The following is a 26066-nucleotide window of genomic DNA, read 5'->3' as shown; positions in this document are numbered from 1 at the left end:
GGAAGACTTAACATAGTAAAAATGTCTATTCTACCAAAAGCCATCTATACATTTAACGCACTTCCGATCCAAATTCCAATGTCATATTTTAAGGGGATAGAGAAACAAATCACCAATTTCATATGGAAGGGAAAGAAGCCCCGGATAAACAAAGCACTACTGAAAAAGAAGAAGAAAGTGGGAGGCCTCACCTTACCTGACTTCAGAACCTATTATACAGCCACAGTAGTCAAAACAGCCTGGTATTGGTACAACAACAGACACATAGACCAATGGAACAGAATTGAGAACCCAGACATAGATCCATCCACGTATGAGCAGCTGATATTTGACAAAGGACCAGTGTCAATTAACTGGGGAAAAGATAGCCTTTTTAACAAATGGTGCTGGCATAACTGGACATCCATTTGCAAAAAAATGAAACAGGACCCATACCTCACACCATTCACAAAAACTAACTCCAAGTGGATCAAAGACCTAAACATAAAGACTAAAACGATAAAGATCATGGAAGAAAAAATTGGGACAACCCTAGGAGCCCTAATACAAGGTATAAACAGAATACAAAACATTACCAAAAATGATGAAGAGAAACCTGATCACTGGGAGCTCCTAAAAATCAAACACCTATGCTCATCTAAAGACTTCACCAAAAGAGTAAAAAGACCACCTACAGATTGGGAAATAATTTTCAGCTATGACATCTCTGACCAGCGCCTGATCTCTAAAATTTACATGATTCTGTCAAAACTCAACCACAAAAAGACAAACAACCCAATCAAGAAGTGGGCAAAGGATATGAACACACATTTCACTAAAGAAGATATTCAGGCAGCCAACAGATACATGAGAAAATGTTCTCGATCATTAGCCATTAGACAAATGCAAATTAAAACTAACTACGATGAGATTCCATCTCACACCAACTAGACTGGCATTAATCCAAAAAACACAAAATAATAAATGTTGGAGAGGCTGCGGAGAGATTGGAACTCTCATACACTGCTGGTGGGAATGTAAAATGGTACAACCACTTTGGAAATCTATCTGGCATTATTTTAAACAGTTAGAAATAGAACTACCATACAACCCAGAAATCCCACTCCTAGGAATATACCCTAGAGATACAAGAGCCTTCATACAAACAGATATATGCACACCCATGTTTATTGCAGCTCTGTTTACAATAGCAAAAAGTTGGAAGCAACCAAGGTGTCCATCAACGGATGAATGGGTAAATAAATTATGGTATATTCACACAATGGAATACTACGCATCGATAAAGAACAGTGACGAATCTCTGAAACATTTCATAACATGGAGGAACCTGGAAGGCATTATGCTGAGCGAAATGAGTCAGAGGCAAAAGGACAAATATTGTATAAGACCACTAGTATAAGATCTTGAGAAATAGTAAACCTGAGAAGAACACATACTTTTGTGGTTACGAGGGGGGGAGGGAGGGAGGGTGGGAGAGGGTTTTTTATTGATTAATCAGTAGATAAGAACTGCTTTAGGTGAAGGGAAAGACAACACTCAATACATGGAAGGTCAGCTCAATTGGACTGGACCAAAAGCAAAGAAGTTTCGGGATAAAATGAATGCTACAAAGGTCAGCAGATCAAGCACGGGGGTCTGGGGAACATGGTTTGCGGGGACTTCTAAGTCAATTGGCAAAATAATTCTATTATGAAATCATTCTGCATCCCACTTTGAAATGTGGTGTCTGGGGTCTTAAATGCTAACAAGCAGCCATCTAAGATGCAGCAATTGGTCTCAACCCACCTGGAGCAAAGGAAAATGAAGAACACCAAGGCCACACGACAACTAAGAGCCCAAGAGACAGAAAGGGCCACATGAACCAGAGACCTACATCATCCTGAGACCAGAAGAACTAGGTGGTGCCTGGCCACAATCGATGACTGCCCTGACAGGGAGCACAGCAGAGGACCCCTGAGGGAGCAGGAGATCAGTGGGATGCAGACCCCAAATTCTCATAAAAAGACCAAACTTAATGGTCTGACTGAGACTAGAGGAATCCCGGCGGCCATGCTCAGGAACCATCCCCGAAGACAACTCATCAGACATGAAAGGGACTGGTCAGCGGGTGGGAGAGAGATGCTGATGAAGAGTGAGCTAATTATATCAGGTGGACACTTGAGATTGTGTTGGCAACTCTTGTCTGGAGGGGGGATGGGAGGATAGAGAGAGAGGGAAGCAGGCAAAATTGTCAAGAAAGGAGAGACTGAAAGGGCTGACTCGAGAGGGGGAGAGTAAGTGGGAGTAGGAAGTGAGATGTATGTAAACTTATATGTGACAGACTGATTGGATTTGTAAACGTTCACTTGAAGTTTAATAAAAGTTATAAAAAAAAATAAGATAAAATATGAAAGTATCTTGAACAATACTAGGTACTTAATATATGTTCACTGAATTTTGATTTCCCTTCACTTCCTTTATGTAAAGAAAAATGTTTAAAAAAAAAAAAAAAGAAGCAATTGTTCGGACAGAACAAGGGGATATTGATTGGTTTAAAGTCAGGAAAGGTGTGCATAAAGGTTGTATTCTTTCATCATACCTGTTCGGTCTGTATGCTGAACAAATAATCTGAGGAGCTGAACTATATGAAGAAGAACGGAGCATCAGGATTGGAGGAAGACTCATTTAACAACCTGCGTTATGCAGATGACACAACCTTGCTTGCTGAAAGTGAAGAGGACTTGAAGCACTTACTTATGAAGATCAAAGACCACAACATAAAGAAAACAAAAATCCTCACAACTGGCCCAATGAGCAACATCATGATAAACAGAGAAAAGATTGAAGTTGTCAAGGATTTCATTTTACTTGGATCCACAATCAACAGCCAGGGAAGCAGCAGTCAAGAAATAAATCAAAAGATGCATTGCATTGGGTAAATCTGCTGCAAAGGACCTCTTCAAAGTGTTGAAGAGCAAAGATGTCACCTTGAAGACTAAGGTGCGCCTGACCTAAGCCATGGTATTTTCAATCATATCATATGCATGTGAAAGCTGGACAATGAATAAGGAAGACCGAAGAAGAGTTGACGCCTTTGAATTGTGGTGCTGGCAAAGAATATTGAATATACCACGGACTGCCAAAAGAAGGAACAACTCTGTCTTAGAAGTACAACCAGAATCCTCCTTAGAAGCAAGGATGGCGAGACTGGGTCTTACATACTTTGAACATGTTGTTAGGATGGATCAGTCCCTGGAGAAGGACCTCATGCTTGGCAGAGTACAGGGTCAGTGGAAAAGAGGAAGACCCTCAACGAGGTGGACTGCACAGTGGCTGCAACAATGAGCTCAAGCATAACAACGATTGTAAGGGTGGCTCAGGACCGGGTAGTCGTTCATTCTGCTGTGCACAGGGTCGCTATGAGTTGGAACTGACTCTACGGCACCTAACAACAACAACAAGAACATATAATATTGTAACTTTATTTGGAAAATATTTCTTACATAAATACTACAAAACAAATCCTCATTAAATCTGATGACACTATTTTAGAACTTATTATTTGGACATGTTCTGGATTTGAATTGTTTGAATAAAATTATGCATATAAGCTCTGTAAAGAACTTTCAAAGAGATATTTTATTTATATAAGAAAACATTTCCAAGCAACTTTTGATCACTTATGCTATAACATCACAAACGAGGCCTTTCTATTTCTTCAAAGACAACTATATCAGAGAGCTTGGAAACAATCATAACTACACTTGTTTTTAAAATACAGCACAAAAATTGATGAATTATCACATGTGACATCTTTATGTTATCTAGGCAATTGCATTTGCAGTGGCAGATTATACTTGTATAATACTGTAACTTGTGTGGTTATTAAGGTATTCCCTGCTCTGATTTCAGCAGAATGGGTCAATTCTTATTATTTCATAAAGTCCTATAAGGGGAGTTTGATCTAGTCACTAACTCAATTCATAAAAATGCTGAAATGCATTCATTTTTTGCAAAACTTCTATTGCTATAGAAAGCGAAACGTGGCACTGGGTGTGTGAGATTAACAGTTTAATCTTGCCCAGCAACACTGCTGCTATTTAAATTTCAGGCTCAATTTTTTTAAATTTATTTTTGTATCAATTGTATTACCTTTTTGAATCAAGGCTAAGTGTAATGTTTTACTTATATTGTGATGTTTTGTTTTCAAATTTTAATACTATACAAGAGCATTTGAGTTTTATTTTAGAATTTTACTTTTGTCTCAGGATACCATATCCCAATTATATTGAACTCAGGAAAAATTCACTATTCAATTGTGTGATACTTAGGTTGTAAACCCAATTGATGGAGTCACTCCAAATCTCTAATTTTATAGATGATAAAGTTGAGCTCAACAGAGGTTAAATGTCCTGCCCAGTTCTGTATTACAAATCATAGAAAAATAATGATATTTCTTCTTGGAGCCTCACCTTGTGCTTAACTCAAATGTCCTTAACTAATTCATGAGATGTGAATAGTTTCTAGCTGTTCCTACAAATTGTATCCAGACTCAGATGAGAGATTTGTGGGTACTGTGGATATTAAAATGGCCGGCAGTTTGAATCCACCAGCCGCTCCTTGGAAACCCTATGGGGCAGTTTTGCTGTCTTCATGAAATCTGTAAACCCACTGCTGTCCAGTTGATTCTGATTCATAGCGACCCTATGGGACAGGAGCAGTGGGTGAATTCAAACTGCCAAGGTTGTGATTAGCAGCCATGCTCTTAACCACTATGCCACAGGGCTCCATAACTATGAACGTCAGCCCTGAATTAATATATTTTTGGTTAATATGTCTTTGATCAAAATTTTCAAGGTGTCCGCACTATTATTAGCATGTTATTTCCCATACTTGGTGGCAAGTAAATAAAATTGCTTTTGGCACAGAGATGATAATGTAAAACCAAGGAGAAAATAGTTTATTTTACAGATAAAGCATAAAACCAGTCCCTATGACTCTCCAATTTTTTTTTTTAAATAATTTCCTAGAGCTAATGACTAAAAATAAAAACAAAAATCTGGTTCAGGTTTTCACCAAAGTGTAACAACGTGTGTATTTATTAATATGTCTATGTAATTAAAGCTCTCAAACATCTTTAAATGGGAGAAATGGTACTCAACTCATAGTGCAGTGATGATTAAAAGAGAAAGCACCTTGCTCAGCTCCTGGAGCACAGTATACCTCATACTAAATATTAATATTAATTATGGACTTGAGTCTCCAAAGGAGCTACATAACATGATTTCCTTTAATTCCCCCAGTTCCTTTCTCCAGTATCCTACCAACAACCAACCAGTGCTCTTTTGCAGTACACTGCTTCCATCAGAGGGAATTAACTGCAATCTTCCGCTAAATACAAAACAGTGAACAATAGCCTTTACTAATAGCCACTGATACATCAAATATGAACAATAGAATTTGGGGTTATCTGGTTATGTTCCCCAAAAATATTTTTGAGTCTGGTACTTTTCATATTTTTCAATGAGGTCCTTTTTTTTTCTCCCATTTTAGCATTTCTATTGTGGCTTTGCCCGTGGAGAATATTTTGGGTGTTCTCCAAGTGGCAGAAACTTTGTCCATTTGGATGATCTGATACCGATAAGCTTTCTACTGGAAAGTCTCCATCTGGCTTAACCTTCAGCTTCTGCATTTTCTAGGGATGTGACTTCTTTGCAAATGACTCACTCGAATTACCTTTTAGGAAGGAGGGAAAAAGATTGCTAAACTACATAAAAACGATGAAATGGGAGATGCAGAAAAATGTAAGTATAAATTCTCACAGTTCATTTTTATTACTTTCACCATGCAATTCCATTTAACATTTTCTGAAATAGAAATAAATTTTTGAATGGTAAAACATATGGCATTTTGAGTATGCCAAGAGAGATATTATTTAGATAGTGAATATTTGCAAAAATTTATAGCATTATATTACAAAGAGGCTCTCTGTTTAATGAAAAAGAAACACTTATCCCTTTACAAACACATGGGCTATAAATACATACTAATATACACATATATCTATAAACACAGATAATCTGTGTTTGTCACAAGCGATGTATTTGCGAATAAAACATTGTGTAAATAACGCTACGTCACATGTAACTTCTCTTTTAAACGTGTGAGAGGCTGATTTCTTACAGTAACAGGAAAGCTAAACTCCAGGTGGTGTTTCATATATCTTCAAATATTTTGATTTTAAGTATGTATGAATATATAATGCTATATGTACAAATTATGTATAAATTTAATTATCAGTTAAATCCCTAACTTATGCTTAATTTTATATAAAGCTGAGGTTTTCACCTTTGTTTCTTGTAGGATTTATGCTTTCACTAGAAACCTCCTAAATTAATATATACCCTTGAGCATCTTACTTTCTTACCAATATGTTGACTTATTTTTCTCATCCCTAGAATGAATGACATGACCTCTAAGACCCTTCCCTTCCAGCTCTAGGAAAAAATATGGTAGAGGACTTAGTTTCTCGTTATATGTATTATCCCACTAAATCCACATTATAACAAATGCAAGACAAATGTCCCTTCCGTTATTTCTATATGGAAATTTATTTCAAAGAGTTTAAGTAATTTGCCTAAAGTCTCAAAAAAAAAAAAAAAAGTCTCAAAGGTGGTTAAAATATAATTAAAGCTAAGGGTCTACATACAGTCTATTATCCTTTTGTACACCCCAGCTTTCAAATATTTCTATCAAAGGTGCCTTTTAAAGATGAGACTCTAGGAAGAAACTCAATTTTTAAAGAAAAGCACAATTTCATTAGTGTATTTTTTTTTTTATAAATTCAGATAGAAAATACGAAGGTGATAAACAGTGAGGCGATTCTGATATTTATAAAAATTAAAATCAAATGTCATAAACAATAGTTTCAGCCTTCTAATGGACTCTACTTCCAATTTACTTTTATAGTGTTGGATTTGCAGTGACAAGAGATTCCTTATTTATGAAGACAAGCTGTTGCATATGGAAAGTGTTTTTTTTTTTTTAAATAGCACACCTCATAATTTCAAGATGTTCTTTAATTAAACTGATTCAGAGACATGAAATATGATTAGAAAGAAATTTTGTTTCTAAGATCCCTTAGAGTATTTAACAACTCTTCATATTTTTTTGTGTTAAATATTTTAGACAGGATGCTATCAAAACTTCCACATGTATTATAAGATATCATGATGACATGATGCATATGTTTCAATGACTTTTCCTCAGTTCCGAGAGTATGACTGAGACAGCAGACCAGAGCCTTGACTCGCTTAGTTAAGTTGTGACCAATAACTAAGTAATGCACTAGCTATATATAACTGCACAAAGGGCCCACATTAGTTAATGTGTGTCAAATAGTGTGTCCCTGTTGAAATTCTGTGACAAAATAAAATTGCGCAATTATATACACCTAGTGCATTTTTTTTTTTTTTTTTTTAGTGCATTATTTTGAGCCCGGGTTGTGTAGCGGTTACGAGCTCAGCTACTAACCATAAAGGTCGGCAGTTCAAATCTAAAACCTGTTTCCTTGGAAACCCTATAGGGCAGTTCTACTCTTTTCTATAGGGTTGCTACGAGTTGAAATCGACTTGACAGAAATGGGTTTGGGTCTTTTGGGGGGTTTAGTACATTATTTTGTTATTTGTCAGTATTGTCAATATCCTACTGTTCAATACACTATTTTTCATTATTACTGTCAATATACTATTGCTTTTTTAAGAAAATGATTATATCATACAGGCTTATCTTGATTTGCCAAAATCAGCTGGCTAAATTAGATTTTATACTCATTTGAAATATTTTCATCATATAATTTTGTTATATTTCTCTTTCAAATAATATTTTCCTTAATATATGCAGATTAGAGGAGATTTATGTGTCCCTATCCTTGTTGTGGAAACCCTGGTGGCTTGGTGGTTAGGAGTTTGGCTGCTAACCAAAAGGCTGGCAGTTCAAATCCACCAGAGCTCCTTGGAAACCCTATGGGGCAGTTCAACTCTCTCCTATATGGTCGCTGTGAGTCGGAATCAACTCGATGGCTACAGGTTTGTTTTTTTTGGTTTATCCTTGTTGCGATTTTGTTTTGCTCTTGACTTGCACTCTTCTTCATAACTCTCTTAAAATAAACATACACTCCAGTACTTTACGTTGTGATTTTAACCCCTCTGCTCATTGTGTTTGCTCTCTCTGGTTCCTTCAACTTCTCATATATTTCAAACTTTTAAGTAAAAAGCAGCAGACATTTCTCATTATTCAATGAGGAAGCATTTATGACATTAGTTTCTCAAACAGGTAGAAATAAAATTAATTATGAAGACGTGGTCATAGGGATGGGCAAGTCAGGTGAAATTATATCCCCTCAGACTGATAAAGTATTTTCTTTAACTGTGACTCTGGTTTATACTCTATGTATTTTATGTTTCTCATTGTTATGCCCTTGATTCTCACATTAAAAAAAATATTAATGTATTACAAAGAATATAGCAGTCATTGAGAGAGAGAAAATAGATTCGTTGTACCAAAGACTTTAAGATAATATCAATTTTCGTAAGATTAAGACGTTGTTGTTTTCGTTAGGTGTCATCGAGTCAGTTCTGACTCACAGTGACCCTGCGTACAACAGAAGGAGACACTGCCCGGTCCTGTGCCATCCTCATGATCGTTGTTATGCTTGAGCTCAATGCATTGCAGCCACTGCGTCAATCCACCTCATTGAGGGTCTTCCTCTTTTTTGCTGATCCTCTGCTTTACCAAGCACGATGTCCTTCTCCAGGGGCTGGTCCCTCCTGATAACATGTCCAAAGTACATGAGACGAAGTCTCGCCTTCCTTGCTTCTAAGGAGCATTCTGGTTGTACTTCTTCCAAGTTAGATTTGTTCATTCTTCTGGCAGTCTATGGTATATTCAATATTTTTTGCCAACACCATAATTCCAAGGCATCACATTTTTTAATATCATATTTGCCTGACTACACACAGAAAAGAAATTTTGGGATGGTAATAAGTGCAGTAAACAGGAAGTGACATCATATTTAATATTCACAGTGAGTATTAGAAGTTAATATAATAGAAGTTGAAAGCTGTTTTGAAAGACTGTACAACTTATATAAGTTTAACTTCTACTATTAGAAAGCACAGCCAGAAGTGCTAAGATTTGAGTTCAAAATTCAAGGGAATAGATACTTGAATGCTAGCTCAAGATAATAAAAAGGGATTTAAAGATGTGAGCAAATTTATTGAAACCGTGTTAAGACTCCTTAGAACTATAATGTTCATGCAGATTTTTTATATCAGAAATGATAAATCGAAATATTAGGTAATAGGCTCTCACACTATTACATGAAATTCTCATAGTTGGAATGTTTTATTCTGTACAGTGTTTTCTTATTGACTTCTGGCAGACCACAAACGCCTTAATGATAAGAACATTACTGAAAACGTTTTTTAAAAATCCCATTATTAGTGTAGTTCATATACTGATCTGTAATGGAAACACAATCTAAAGTTTGTTAAGAAGATAAATTTTGCTAAGAATACAAACTCTAGAATTGCTCCCAGTATGCTCATACTTTTTGAACTGAAGAACTAATATGGACTATGTCTAAATAAGCCTGTTGCCTTCCAATCGATTCCGACTCACAGCAATCTTATAGGACAGAGTAGAGCTGCCCCACAGGGTTTCCATGGAGCAGCTGGTGGATTTCAACTGCCGACCTTTTGGTTAGCAGCCGGAGATCTCAACTGCTCAACGGCAACCGGTTTGGTTTTATTTTTAAATGAAATATACTTATTTCATATATATATATACACATATATAATTTATTCTCTCATCTAAAATTGATTTGTCACTCCCATGCCTTTTTTCTACCAATAATAGCTCAAAAATTTTTTAAATTCTCAAAAATTTAAACAGGTTAAAACATGTAACACACTTGTAAAAAAAAGGTTACATTATCCAATAACAGGTACACATTCTTTATAAATCAAAGGCTATCATTATAGATACAGATAGAACTGTCTTTTTAATTTTCTAAATGGAGTTGGAATCATTGTGTGGTCATTAATATCAGTCACTACATTATTAATCATCAGCATGGATAAAATATTTCATCCAATTTATAATGTTAAGATCATTGCAGATAAAATGCTAAACACAACCAAATAATAAAGTATGCAGAGCAGATCATTGGAACAGTAAGACGAATACATATTTCAAATAAATTTAAAAACCTAGAAAATACGGGGTAATTTATTAAATTATTATAAGACTAAAATATTCCATTAAAAATAATGTTCCGTTTGGGGAGGCGGAGCCAAGATGGCGGACTAGGCAGACGCTACCTCGGATCCCTCTTACAACAAAGACACGGAAAAACAAGTGAATCGATCACATACATAACAATCTACGAACCCTGAACAACAAACACAGATTTAGAGACGGAGAACGAACTAATACGGGGAAGCAGCGATTGTTTCCAGAGCCTGGAGCCAGCGTACCAGTCAGGTACGGCACAAGCACAGAGACCTGCTCCACCCCCCTGAACTAACCCCGGGAGGGGGACCAGCTGGTTCCACGGGCGGCGTGGGACGCAGCCGGTAGGAGAAGTCCCCGGGAGGCAGTGACTGATCTTGGAGCAGAAAGAGCAGCATCCGAGCCGGGGAACCGTCCCGCAGGGATTAGGACTGCACGCAGCGGATTTTCTGGAAAAACTAGTTTCCCAGTGATGGCTCGGAGACAACAATCCATATCAAACCACTTAAAGAAGCAGACCGGGACAGCTTCTCCAACCCCCCAAACAAAAGAATCAAAATCTTTCCCAAATGAAGATACAATTTTGGAATTATCAGATACAGAATATAAAAAACTAATTTACAGAATGCTTAATGATATCACAAATGAAATTAGGATATCTGCAGAAAAAGCCAAGGAACACACTGATAAAACTGTTGAAGAACTCAAAAAGATTATTCAAGAACATACTGGAAAAATTAATAAGTTGCAAGAATCCATAGAGAGACAACATGTAGAAATCCAAAAGATTAACAATAAAATAACAGAATTAGACAACGTAATAGGAAGTCAGAGGAGCAGACTCGAGCAATTAGAATGCAGACTGGGACATCTGGAGGACCAGGGAATTAACACCAACATAGCTGAAAAAAAATCAGATAAAAGAATTAAAAAAAATGAAGAAACCCTAAGAATTATGTGGGACTCTATCAAGAAGGATAACCTGCGGGTGATTGGAGTCCCAGAACAGGGAGGAGGGACAGAAAACACAGAGAAAATAGTTGAAGAACTTCTGACAGAAAACTTCCCTGACATCATGAAAGACGAAAGGATATCTATCCAAGATGCTCATCGAACCCCATTTAAGATTGATCCAAAAAGAAAAACACCAAGACATATTATCATCAAACTCACCAAAACCAAAGATAAAGAGAAAATTTTAAAAGCAGCCAGGGAGAAAAGAAAGGTTTCCTTCAAGGGAGAATCAATAAGAATATGTTCTGACTACTCAGCAGAAACCATGCAGGCAAGAAGGGAATGGGACGACATATACAGAACACTGAAGGAGAAAAACTGCCAGCCAAGGATCATATATCCAGCAAAACTCTCTCTGAAATATGAAGGCGAAATTAAGATATTTACAGACAAACACAAGTTTAGAGAATTTGCAAAAACCAAACCAAAGCTACAAGAAATACTAAAGGATATTGTTTGGTCAGAGAACCAATAATATCAGATATCAGCACAACACAAGGTCACAAAACAGAACGTCCTGATATCAACTCAAATAGGGAAATCACAAAAACAAACAAATTAAGATTAATTAAAAAAAAAAAAATACACATAACAGGGAATCATGGAAGTCAATAGGTAAAAGATCACAATAATCAAAAAGAGGGACTAAATACAGGAGGCATTGAACTGCCATATGGAGAGTGATACAAGGCGATATAGAACAATACAAGTTAGGTTTTTACTTAGAAAAATAGGGGTATATAATGAGGTAACCACAAAAAGGTATAACAACTCTATAACTCAAGACAAAAACCAAGAAAAACGTAACGACTCAACTAACATAAAGTCAAACACTATGAAAATGAGGATCTCACAATTTACTAAGAAAAACGCCTCAGCACAAAAAAGTATGTGGAAAAATGAAATTGTCAACAACACACATAAAAAGGCATCAAAATGACAGCACTAAAAACTTACTTATCTATAATTACCCTGAATGTAAATGGACTAAATGCACCAATAAAGAGACAGAGAGTCACAGACTGGATAAAGAAACACGATCCATCTATATGCTGCCTACAAGAGACACACCTTAGACTTAGAGACTCAAATAAACTAAAACTCAAAGGATGGAAAAAAGTATATCAAGCAAACAATAAGCAAAAAAGAAGAGGAGTAGCAATATTAATTTCTGACAAAATAGACTTTAGACTTAAATCCACCACAAAGGATAAAGAAGGACACTATATAATGATAAAAGGGACAATTGATCAGGAAGACATAACCATATTAAATATTTACGCACCCAATGACAGGGCTGCAAGATACATAAATCAAATTTTAACAGAACTGAAAAGCGAGATAGATACCTCCACAATTATAGTAGGAGACTTCAACACACCACTTTCGGAGAAGGACAGGACATCCAGCAAGAAGCTCAACAGAGACACGGAAGATCTAATTACAACAATCAACCAACTTGACCTCATTGACTTATACAGAACTCTCCACCCAACTGCTGCAAAATATACTTTTTTTTCCAGCGCACATGGAACATTCTCTAGAATAGACCACATATTAGGACATAAAACAAACCTTTGCAGAGTCCAAAACATCGAAATATTACAAAGCATCTTCTCAGATCACAAGGCAATAAAACTAGAGATCAATAACAGAAAAACGAGGGAAAAGAAATCAAATACTTGGAAAATGAACAATACCCTCCTGAAAAAAGACTGGGTTATAGAAGACATCAAGGAGGGAATAAGGAAATTCATAGAAAGCAACGAGAATGAAAATACTTCCTATCAAAACCTCTGGGACACAGCAAAAGCAGTGCTCAGAGGCCAATTTATATCAATAAATGCACACATACAAAAAGAAGAAAGAGCCAAAATCAGAGAACTGTCCCTACAACTTGAACAAATAGAAAGTGAGCAACAAAAGAATCCATCAGGCACCAGAAGAAAACAAATAATAAAAATTAGAGCTGAACTAAATGAATTAGAGAACAGAAAAACAATTGAAAGAATTAACAAAGCCAAAAGCTGGTTCTTTGAAAAAATTAACAAAATTGATAAACCATTGGCTAGACTGACTAAAGAAATACAGGAAAGGAAACAAATAACCCGAATAAGAAATGAGAAGGACCACATCACAACAGAACCAAATGAAATTAAAAGAATCATTTCAGATTATTATGAAAAATTGTACTCTAACAAATTTGAAAACCTAGAAGAAATGGATGAATTCCTGGAAAAACACTACCTACCTAAACTAACACATTCAGAAGTAGAACAACTAAATAGACCCATAACAAAAAAAGAGATTGAAACGGTAATCAAAAAACTCCCAACAAAAAAAAGTCCCGGCCCGGACGGCTTCACTGCAGAGTTCTACCAAATTTTCAGAGAAGAGTTAACACCACTACTACTAAAGGTATTCCAAAGCATAGAAAATGACGGAATACTACCCAACTCATTCTATGAAGCCACCATCTCCCTGATACCAAAACCAGGTAAAGACATTACAAAAAAAGAAAATTATAGACCTATATCCCTAATGAACATTGATGCAAAAATCCTCAACAAAATTCTAGCCAATAGAATCCAACAACACATCAAAAAAATAATTCACCCTGATCAAGTGGGATTTATACCAGGTATGCAAGGCTGGTTTAATATCAGAAAAACCATTAATGTAATCCATCACATAAATAAAACAAAAGACAAAAACCACATGATCTTATCAATTGATGCAGAAAAGGCATTTGACAAAGTCCAACACCCATTCATGATAAAAACTCTTACCAAAATAGGAATTGAAGGAAAATTCCTCAACATAATAAAGGGCATCTATGCAAAGCCAACAGCCAATGTCACTCTAAATGGAGAGAACCTGAAAGCATTTCCCTTGAGAACGGGAACCAGACAAGGATGCCCTTTATCACCGCTCTTATTCAACATCGTGTTGGAAGTCTTAGCCAGGGCAATCAGGCTAGACAAAGAAATAAAAGGTATCCGGATTGGCAAGGAAGAAGTAAAGTTATCACTATTTGCAGATGACATGATTATATACACAGAAAACCCTAAGGAATCCTCCAGAAAACTACTGAAACTAATAGAAGAGTTTGGCAGAGTCTCAGGTTATAAAATAAACATACAAAAATCACTTGGATTCCTCTACATCAACAAAAAGAACACCAAAGAGGAAATAACCAAATCAATACCATTCACAGTAGCCCCCAAGAAGATAAGATACTTAGGAATAAATCTTACCAAGGATGTAAAAGACCTATACAAAGAAAACTACAAAGCTCTACTACAAGAAATTCAAAAGGACATACTTAAGTGGAAAAACATACCTTGCTCATGGATAGGAAGACTTAACATAGTAAAAATGTCTATTCTACCAAAAGCCATCTATACATTTAACGCACTTCCGATCCAAATTCCAATGTCATATTTTAAGGGGATAGAGAAACAAATCACCAATTTCATATGGAACGGAAAGAAGCCCCGGATAAGCAAAGCACTACTGAAAAAGAAGAAGAAAGTGGGAGGCCTCACCTTACCTGACTTCAGAAACTATTATACAGCCACAGTAGTCAAAACAGCCTGGTATTGGTACAACAACAGACACATAGACCAATGGAACAGAATTGAGAACCCAGACATAGATCCATCCACGTATGAGCAGCTGATATTTGACAAAGGACCAGTGTCAATTAACTGGGGAAAAGATAGCCTTTTTAACAAATGGTGCTGGCATAACTGGATATCCATTTGCAAAAAAATGAAACAGGACCCATACCTCACACCATGCACAAAAACTAACTCCAAGTGGATCAAAGACCTAAACATAAAGACTAAAACGATAAAGATCATGGAAGAAAAAATTGGGACAACCCTAGGAGCCCTAATACAAGGTATAAACAGAATACAAAACATTACCAAAAATGATGAAGAGAAACCCGATAACTGGGAGCTCCTAAAAATCAAACACCTATGCTCATCTAAAGACTTCACCAAAAGAGTAAAAAGACCACCTACAGATTGGGAAAGAATTTTCAGCTATGACATCTCCGACCAGCGCCTGATCTCTAAAATCTACATGATTCTGTCAAAACTCAACCACAAAAAGACAAACAACCCAATCAAGAAGTGGGCAAAGGATATGAACACACATTTCACTAAAGAAGATATTCAGGCAGCCAACAGATACATGAGAAAATGCTCTCGATCATTAGCCATTAGAGAAATGCAAATTAAAACTACGATGAGATTCCATCTCACACCAGCAAGGCTGGCATTAATCCAAAAAACACAAAATAATAAATGTTGGAGAGGCTGTGGAGAGATTGGAACTCTCATACACTGCTGGTGGGAATGTAAAATGGTACAACCACTTTGGAAATCTATCTGGCGTTATCTTAAACAGTTAGAAATAGAACTACCATACAACCCAGAAATCCCACTCCTAGGAATATACCCTAGAGATACCAGAGCCTTCATACAAACAGATATATGCACACCCATGTTTATTGCAGCTCTGTTTACAATAGCAAAAAGTTGGAAGCAACCAAGGTGTCCATCAACGGATGAATGGGTAAATAAATTGTGGTATATTCACACAATGGAATACTACGCATCGATAAAGAACAGTGACGAATCTCTGAAACATTTCATAACATGGAGGAACCTGGAAGGCATTATGCTGAGCGAAATTAGTCAGAGGCAAAAGGACAAATATTGTATAAGACCACTATTATAAGATCTTGAGAAATAGTAAACCTGAGAAGAACACATACTTTTGTGGTTACGAGGGGGGGAGGGAGGGAGGGTGGGAGAGGGTTTTTTATTGATTAATCAGTAGATAAGAACTGCTTTAGGTGAAGGGAAAGACAACACTCAATACATGGAAGGTCAGCTCAATTGGACTGGACCAAAAGCAAAGAAGTTTCCGGGATAAAATGAATGCTTCAAAGGTCAGCGGAGCAAGCGCGGGGGTCTGGGGAACATGGTTTGCGGGGACTTCTAAGTCAATTGGCAAAATAATTCTATTATGAAATCATTCTGCATCCCACTTCGAAATGTGGCGTCTGGGGTCTTAAATGCTAACAAGCAGCCATCTAAGATGCAGCAATTGGTCTCAACCCACCTGGAGCAAAGGAAAATGAAGAACACCAAGCCCACATGACAACTAAGAGCCCAAGAGACAGAAAGGGCCACATGAACCAGAGACCTACATCATCCTGAGACCAGAAGAACTAGTTGGTGCCCGGCCACAATCGATGACTGCCCTGACAGGGAGCTCAGCAGAGGACCCCTGAGGGAGCAGGAGATCAGTGGGATGCAGACCCCAAATTCTCATAACAAGACCAAACTTAATGGTCTGACTGAGACTGGAGGAATCCCGGCGGCCATGCTCCCCAGACCTTCAGCTGACACAGGACAGGAACCATCCCCGAAGACAACTCTTCAGAAATGAAAGGGACTGGTCAGCGGGTGGGAGAGAGAAGCTGATGAAGAGTGAGCTAATTATATCAGGTGGACACTTGAGATTGTGTTGGCAACTCTTGCCTGGAGGGGGGATGGGAGGATAGAGAGAGAGGGAAGCCGGCAAAATTGTCAAGAAAGGAGAGACTGAAAGGGCTGACTCAAGACGGGGAGAGTAAGTGGGAGTAGGGAGTGAGATGTATGTAAACTTATATGTGACAGACTGATTGGATTTGTAAACGTTCACTTGAAGCTTAATAAAAGTTATTATTAAAAAAAAAAAAAAAAAAAAAAAAAAAAATAATGTTCCAAGTTCACTTTTTGCCAAATTTTTCTTTCTATTATGCACTGTCAGGTATTTTACCTTCGGGAAACCCAACTAACTTACCTGGGATGGTAATTCAAAGAGATGTGAGTTCCAAGGCTCTGCAAGGCCCTGCTAGGGAGCCTGTGTTACCTATATTAGCATGTAATTATTTCTCTCATTATTTCTTTCTTTAAATGTATGATATATATATAATTCTTTCATGACATGACACCAAGTGATATATAATAAAACGTAATGTAATATATCGTAATATAATATTCAGAATAGAAATTCATATAGGAGGAAATACCAAAATATTTCAGTGGAAACAGAAAATAGTTTCAGGACCAATTTTTAAGTTGTTAGCTTGGTCACAAATGTTAAACAAAAAGGATCTTACCTGTTGAATCAAAATTCACCTCATTTCCAGGACTTGGACCTATATCAATGGACACAACTGGTAAGAGCTTTCGAAAATCCCATAGTTTTATAACCCCACAGGCATCACAGGATGCGATTATGTGACCCTTCAAAAAAAAAAAACCAATTATGAGTATGTATACACACACACATGTATTACATAAAAAAAAAATTTATTCACACACATATATTACATATGTACAAATATATATATAGTAATTCACAGACAAAAGATTTGAGTTATAATTTTACTAAATTCACCATAATGTATTTTTAACCTAAAAAATATTTCTTATAAAACCTTGTCTTAAATATAAAATTGGTATAAAAGTTATAATCTAAATATGTAAAATTCTATAATAAATTTTGGAAGGTGATATCTCAGGAAAGTTTTTTGACTATTCTAATTATATGAGAAGATGTAATAAAACAAAAACATATATACTCATGTAACTTATTTATATATATATATACACACATTGCATGTCATGCACATGATATGTGATCTACACATTAAGACTACAGACATGAAAAAATTACATTAAAAGTACATCACACTTTGTAGGCTTGTAATTAGTTAGCATTGATAGTTTATACCTGAGATATGCTAAAAATAAAAACAGAGGTAGGAAAATAAATGGGTACAAAGAAAGACAAGTTTTAATCAAAGCAGGTAGAATGACTGGGACCAAGTAAAACTAATTGCAAGGAAATGGTTCCTGTTGTGGTCTGTTGGACGGGCAAAATTCTCAGAAATATTTAGACTTGTTTGGTAAAATGTAGAGGGACAAGAAGATAACTGGATAATGGGGATGGAAAACAGAGGGAAGGATATATGAGTAAAATGGTGTGGCTGCAGGGGCATATATTTTCCCAGGATAGAAGTACCAGCCCCTACTCATCACTCAGGAGCTCACGGTCTGTCTACACTCCTCCTACTGGTCTCTCAGGGAGGTATTTATTGAGCTTTTCCTTCATGTCAAGGACTGGGAATGATGGAGATGAGTAAAAGGATTTCTGTTTCTCCAGCAACTCGTGATCTATGCTCATTTTCATCATCCCATCATTTCATGTCTTTGTCCAATTATCAATTGAATATACAAATACTGGCCAAATCTGGTGCATAAATAATGCCTATGGTAAGTCAATGTACTATATCTAATTCAATATACAGTTTCCCTTCCAGCTTCAGCTTAATTATTTTAATGTCCAGTCCAAATCATCCTTTCATTTTCTTCCTAAATGTTCTACAATATTACAGGTAATAACTTTATTATTGCATTTTTTTATCGTTTTGACCTAGTTCAAACTATTTTTTTCTCATTTACCCCTTTATTTTTATCCTTCCTGTAAAAATTGCACATTCTATTTTATAGTCCAAGTGAACCTTTTTTTCTCCCTGAACACACCAGCAATGAAACAGATGCTAGTAGTTTTAAAATTCTGTAACTGTTGTCACCGGCAAAGCAATACGACAGCCTTGTTCCCAATCTAATAAATGTGATGTTTAATCTTTTTTATGACTTAAAAGGAACATGAAGAACTTGGAATGTGTTCAAATAAGTAAACATGTTAGAAATCAGTGAATTTCATTTTCAGAAAAGGAAAGAACAGTACTAAGTATTAGCAGGAAATATGACAAATATCAGAAAGAACTCTATCCACATATATAAAGGCTTTCGAACATCTTTCAGAAGTCACAAAATGGAATATTTTTTTCAGTTTTGAGGATGGAGTTGATACATTTTAATCAGAATATAATTTAGATTCACCTCTCACCAAAGGCAGGTTTTGGACTTCATGTGTTCTTTTCTATGAATTAAAGACAATCTTAAAGTATGCTTTATTCCATTGAGTGTTAAGTTAGAGGAAATACACTAGAAATATGAAAAAATAGTTTCATTATTTTGTATAGGACAGAAATGAATATTTAAATACTTTTAATATTTTCATATTTAACATTTGAGACTTTTCTGCTGTCAAATGATAAATGTATATTAGTTTGATATTAGAATAATAAGAGCCAATATTTATTAAATGCTTTTAATGAGCCAAGTACTGTGCTAAATGCTTCATTAATACAAGACTATACACTAATTTTAAACAATTTTGAACAACTAACATTCTTTATCCAGATTTTTCCATTGCCCGAGGAAATTAGAAGCAACATAACACAATATACATTATGCTAAAATACAATGGTTAAGCACTCAGCTGCTAACTGAAAGGGTAGCAATTCAAACCCACCCAGGAGCTCTGCAGGAGAAAGACCTGATTTTGTAAAGATTACACCCAACAAAATCATATAGGGCAGTTGTACTCTGCCACGTGGGGTCATTATAAATTGAAATAGACTTGACAGCTCCCAACAAAAACAACAAAATGTACACAATAACTTACTAAGTGGTAGAAAGGAGTTTGTGTGTAGATTTGGTAACTGAAAGATGCTTGGTAGTGAAAGGATGTTGCTATTGTTGTTAGGTGCTGTCAAGTCAGTTCCGACTCATAATGACCCTATGTACGACAGAACGGAACACTGCCCAGTCCTGCGCCATCCTCACAATCGCTTTTACGCTTTAGCCCATTGTTGCAGCCACTGTGTCAATCCATCTCACTGATGGTCTTCCTTTTTTTTGCTAACCCTCTACTTTACCAAGCATGATGTCCTTCTCCGGGGACTGATCCCTCCTGGATCAGTGAAAGGATGACGTAGCTATACTCCCAGTAGGCTGGGTAAGGCAGATTCAGTGCCTACCATGGTGCTGGGGTGTAGAGGAAATCAATAAATATTTGTTAAACAAATATATGAAGAATGCTTCCTCAGAGTTTACCTAGAAGTTTTATGTTAGCCCAAGCCCTTCCATAGTAGTCTTGAGGTAAATGTTAATTCTAACCCTGATGATGCTGAGTCACTTCAAATAAAAAAAAAGAGAGAGAGAAAGAGTTAAAAGATACAGAAAGCCCAGAACCAAAATTTTAGAATACCCTCGAGACACTGTATCCCTCCTCCTCCCATCTCAAGGGAACTGAGGGGCCATTCGTGATTTCCTTCCTCTGGGTAGAAGAAGAAACTAGAATGTTGCTAATCCAAACTTGATAGTGTGAGTTTTCAGGGATCTAAAGATGGAAAAGTGTGGGAAAAGAACTGGTTGACAACTTGGGGGAAAACGAAATAATCTTTCTAGAATGTCTAACAGGTAAGAAAACAAAGGCAAACTATAGTTTGGTAATTGACCAAAGCTAAGACAGATAGATTTCAAAGAAAATGTTATTTTGTTTGTTTATGATAGGTAGAATTGTGTGATAATCTAAAAGTGAATAAAGATTCAAGAGCTTCGGGAAACTCCCTAAAATGTGATTCCAGTTACACTAGAGGTAACATTACTAATGTTGAGGAAAGACAGGTCCTAAAGGTGGCTGCACAGAGAGCGCTCAGAGAAGTTCAGATTCAGATCTATAGCTGTCTTTTGTAAGACTTAATCCCCAGCATCTAGCATAGCTCCTGCTACATGGTAGGCATTTGATCTCAAATAGGTAATTGAATAAATGACTGTGAAGGGACTAGAGAATAATCAATGTTGACTTTATAAGATTAGAAATGATTACAAAAAAAGTAGAAATGTTAAATGAGCTGAAGCTCAGAATTTTTTGTTTGTGAACACATGAATCAAATGAGTTAAATAACACCAGCAGAATTTAGCAAAGAGGACAGAGGGTAAGTTGAGATGAAAATGAAGAGTCACTACTTGTGGTTGCTCCAGTTAAGCCTCCCTACCCCCAACTTAAAGATCATATAATGGGATAAGCCATATTTAGATATGAAGTTAATTATAAGTTAGAGTGGAGAAACATGGAGCTAGATTGAACTAGCTCCAATTAGGCTGCTGAAAATATATTGGCAAAAAAATTAGCAATATGTATCAAAGATCACAAATACATTCATACTTTAGAAACTTTCAATGCTATTTCTGAAATGTATTGCAAAATTGATGAAATGTTATGATCCAAAAATTATTGTAGTATTGTTTATAAATTAAAAATGGAAACAAGTGAAATCTGTAATAATCAAATAGGGAACAAATAAACCTTGTGTTATAGATTCAGAAAATTGCCCGAGGCTCTGTGTATGCAAACGATACCAACAGCTGTAGGGAGACAAGCAGACTCAACTGCTATCTCTCTGCACAGTGGTTCCAAGCATATTTATATGTTATAGAAACAAAGGAAAAAAAAAACAAAAAACAAAAAAAAGAAGAAAACTGGGATAATAATGAGGTCAGTTATAATTTAATTGAATAAATAAAAGACTATTTTCATAAACCAACAGTATTTCTTAATACAAGAAATACAATTTGTCTTTGCATAATTTTCTAAAACAAATTTTATAATCTTGTACATTAGTATAAGTTTTGGGGTTAGGGGACTATATTTCAGATAGGTTAAAAATGTCATATAGTAAAAAAATATTCTATATAAGAGCCCCTATTTCTTTATATGCATGTCAGGAAGAAAATAGAGAGAGGCTTAATTTATTATGGAAAACACAGAACCAGTATGATCGTACTTTGGACCTTAATCCTGATGAGAAAACAAAGAAGTTTCTTGTTTCCCATTTTCTTTTGGAAAGTCAATGTACAGCACTTCTAAATATACAAAATATTTTTAGGTCCATGTCATTGTTTCCTTTCTACAAAGATTCTTCAAGGCGGAACACCATGAGATTTTAGATGTATGTGTATATATGTATACAAACACACAAACATATTTTTTTCTTAAAGAGTTTTATACTCCTTAATAGAAAAATTAAGTGAATAATTATATATCAACTAATCAACTATGCACACATGAGAATGTTGTAAACTCTATGAGTGCTGGCACCTCGCTTTGTTTAGCAATACATTCCCATGATATAGAACAGTACATAGCAGATGTTCAATAAATAATTGTGGAATGAACAAATGAATACCCTAGAACTGTTACAAAGCCATTATGATAACAATTATGGAAACAGTGTAAGACAGGGAAAAACATTTCCCTGTGGTTATACTGATTCATATCATATGATACATCTTTAAATGTATAAAGACTGAATGGAGAAAAAAAGTTATTATATGGTACATATTTTTATAATGGAGAATTATGAGTAATTTGAGTGGAAAACCCTTTAATATTTTAAGTGAGCAATGTGAACAATAACTAAAAATAGTTAAATTCCTTAAAGAGAGCCATTACATATGTTTCAGATTTAACTGACAAATGTTATTTTTAATGTATGAGACTTTGAAATTAGCACAGGAGAATCATACATCTGCATAGCACCTTATAGTTTTCAAAATGTCCATAAGATATGTCATAGCTGATCCTCACAAGTACGTGGTGAGTCAGACTTAAAGCCAACCTCACGATATGCAACTAAATAAATTCTAAAATATTTAAAGAATTTTCGAAGGACCTCTGGTCAAGTTCTTAAAAATATATTTCTAAAATGAGACAAAACTAGCTAACATTAATTGGGTAAGTAGTATGTGCCACTCATGACATTGAGTATTTATATAAACATATATCACATAATTCTCAAAAAAAAAAAAACTACTATGGAAAAACGTGTTATTATCACCCTTATCCTATGGATGATGACATGGATTCACAGAAAGCTTAATTAATTTGCTCAAAGCCCAGAGAGTTAAGATAGGAAGAGCCAGGATATGAACCTTTTTGGCTTTAGAATCTGTGATGAATGACTAAACTGTCTCAAGACAAAGTTGTGCTAAAAAATGATTTTTAATAGTATAAGATTATCCAAGAGTTTGATGAAAGAATATAGGAAAGCAAGGACACAAACAGACACATATATACCAATGTTCCTTGCAGCATAATGAAATGTAAATCAAAACCTCAATGAGGTACACTTCACATCCACTAAGATGGCTATTAAAAAATTAATTTATTAAAAAAAAAAGCAGAAAGTAACAAGTGTTGGCAAGAGGCTGGAAAAACTGAAACCCTTGTGCATTGCTGGTGAGAATGTAAAACAGTTCAGCCTCTGTGGGAAGCAATGTATCAGTTCCTAAAAAAAGTTAATCATAGGCACACTATATGACCTAGAGATTCCACTCCTAGGTATAAACTCAAGAGACTTGAAAGCAGGGACTCAAATGGTACTTGTACAGTGTTCATTGCAGCATGATTCACAAAGCCAATACATAGAAACAATCCAAATATCCATCAACAGATGAATGGATAAACAAAATGTGGTATATACACACAATAGAATATTAGCCATAAAGAGAAATGAAGTTCTGATGCATGCTACAACATGGATGAACTTTGAAAACATTATGCTGAATGAGATTAGGAAACCATAAAGGACAAATATCGTTATGATCTCACTAATATGAAATACCTAGATTAGGCAATTGTACAGAGATTAGAGTTTAATAATGGCTACCAAGGGCAGGAAGGTAGTGGAAAGGGGGAGTCATTGTGTAGGAAGCACTGAGTTTCTGTATTTGGTGATGGAAAATTTGGAAATGGACACTGGTAATGGTTGCACAATGTAATTTATGTAACTGGCTCACTGAGTTGTACATGTGAAAAATACTGAATTAGCAAATGTGTTATCTATATTTTTACAACAATAAAGTTTAAAAAGAATAATACAAATAATACTTATTTAAGAAAAATAAAGTATAAAGTAGAGGATACTGTTGAAATCATGGGACTTTAGGCTCTGGGTCTGAAAGCACACCCTGGTTATTCACCTTCTGTAGGACAGCTAAGACTAAAAGTCCTTTTGTCAGTGGGAGATAAAAGCTAACTTATGCCATAATGAGGGATAGGATAGGCTTTCCAGACAAAATGAAGCTGACAAAAGTCATGTAATAAATACTGTTTGCCACCACTCCTCTGTCAGTTTGTTTTACTGTGATGGCTTGAGTGTTACTGAGATACTGGAAGCTATGCCACCAGCATTTCAAATATTAGCAGGGTCACCCATGGTGGACAAGTTTCCGTGCAGCTTCCAGACTAAGACAGACCAGGAAGAAGGACCATGCAATCTGCTTCTAAGAAATATTGGCCAGTGAAAACCTTATGGATAACAGCAGAACATTGATATACTGTTGAAAGATGAGCCTCTCAGGTTGGAAGGCACTCAAAATATGACTGGGGAAGAACTTCATTTCTCTTTATGGCTGAGTAATATTCCTTGATGACTTAGATGGAGTAAAGCTTTTTGGGACCTTCATTTGCTGATGTGGTATGACTCAAAATGAGAAGAAATGGCTGTGAACACCCATTAATAATTGGAATGTGGAATGTATGAAGGATGAATCTAGGAAAATGGGAAGTTGTCGAAAGTGAAACGGAATGCTTGAAGACAGATATCCTAGGCATTAATAAGTTGAAATGGACTGATACTGGCCACTTTGAATCAGACAATCATATGGTCTACTATGCCAGGAACGACAAATTGAAGAGAAGTGGTGTCACATTCATTGCCATAAACAACATTTCAAGATCTATCCTGAAGTACAGCACTGTCAGTGGTAGGATAATATCCACAAGTCTACAAGAAAGACCAGTTAATACAACTATTTTTCAAATTTACACACCAACCACTAATGGCAAAGATGAATAAATTGAAGATTTTTACCAATTTCTGCAGTCTGAAATTTATCAAACATGCAATCAAGATGCATTTATAATTACTGGTGATTGGAATGCAAATGTTGGAAATAAAGAAGAAGAAAAAGTAGTTGGAAGATATGGTTTTGGTAGTAAAAATGACTCCAGAGATAGCATGAAAGAATTTTGCCATATCAAAGACCTATTCATTGGAAATAGCTTTTTCCAACAACATAAACAGTGACTATACATGTGGACCTCACAACATGGAATATATAGGAATCTGTGGAAAGAGATGATGGGAAAGCCTAGTACCATCAGTCAGAGCAAGGCCAGGTTGCTGACTGCAGAATAGATCATCAGTTGCTCAAATGCAAGTTCAAGCTGAAGCTAAAGAAAATTAGAACAAGTCCACAACAGTCAAAAAATAACCTAGAGTATATCTTACCTGAATTTAGAGACCATCTCAAGAATATTGGTGCATTGAACACTAATGTCCAAAGACCAGGCGAGGTGTAGGATGACATCAAGGAAGCAAAAGGTCATTAATGAGACAGGAAAGATAGAAAAGGCAGATATTGATGTCAGAAGAGACTGTGAAACTTGTTCTTGAACAGAGTAGCTAAAGTGAACAGGAGAAATGATGGAGTTGAACAACAGATTTCAAAGACTGGCTTGAGAAGACAAAGTAAAGTATCATAATGAAATGTGCAAAGATCTGGAGTTAGAAACTCAAAAGGGAAGAATGTACTCGATATTTGTCAAGCTACAAGAACTGAAAAAAAAAATTCAAGCCTCAAGTTGAAAAACTTAAAGACGTTATGAGCAAAATATTGAACGATGCAGGAAGCTCAAATGGAGATGGAAGGAATACACAGAATCACTATACAAAAAGAATTGGTCGACATTCAACCATTTCAGGAGGTAACATATGGTCAAGAATCGATGGT

The 26066-nt window shown here is 35.9% G+C and overlaps 1 protein-coding gene across 4 annotated transcripts in view; it reads right to left on the bottom strand.

Annotated features, from left to right (window-relative positions):
• The window catches only part of SPAG16 (sperm associated antigen 16), a 1001052-nt gene that overhangs the window by 242429 nt on the left and 732557 nt on the right, over positions 1–26066 (bottom strand). For all 4 annotated transcript variants that reach the window (XM_049888941.1, XM_049888942.1, XM_049888944.1 and 1 more), the window contains one exon: positions 17471–17597. In XM_049888941.1, the coding sequence (XP_049744898.1) occupies positions 17471–17597 (127 nt within the window). The remainder of the gene's footprint in view (positions 1–17470; positions 17598–26066) is intronic.

This window comes from Elephas maximus, chromosome 6, assembly GCF_024166365.1.
Source record: "Elephas maximus indicus isolate mEleMax1 chromosome 6, mEleMax1 primary haplotype, whole genome shotgun sequence".
NCBI lineage: Eukaryota > Metazoa > Chordata > Mammalia > Proboscidea > Elephantidae > Elephas > Elephas maximus.
The sequence above is the reverse complement of the archived record's forward strand: the minus strand, read 5'-3'. Positions and strand labels throughout refer to the sequence as shown.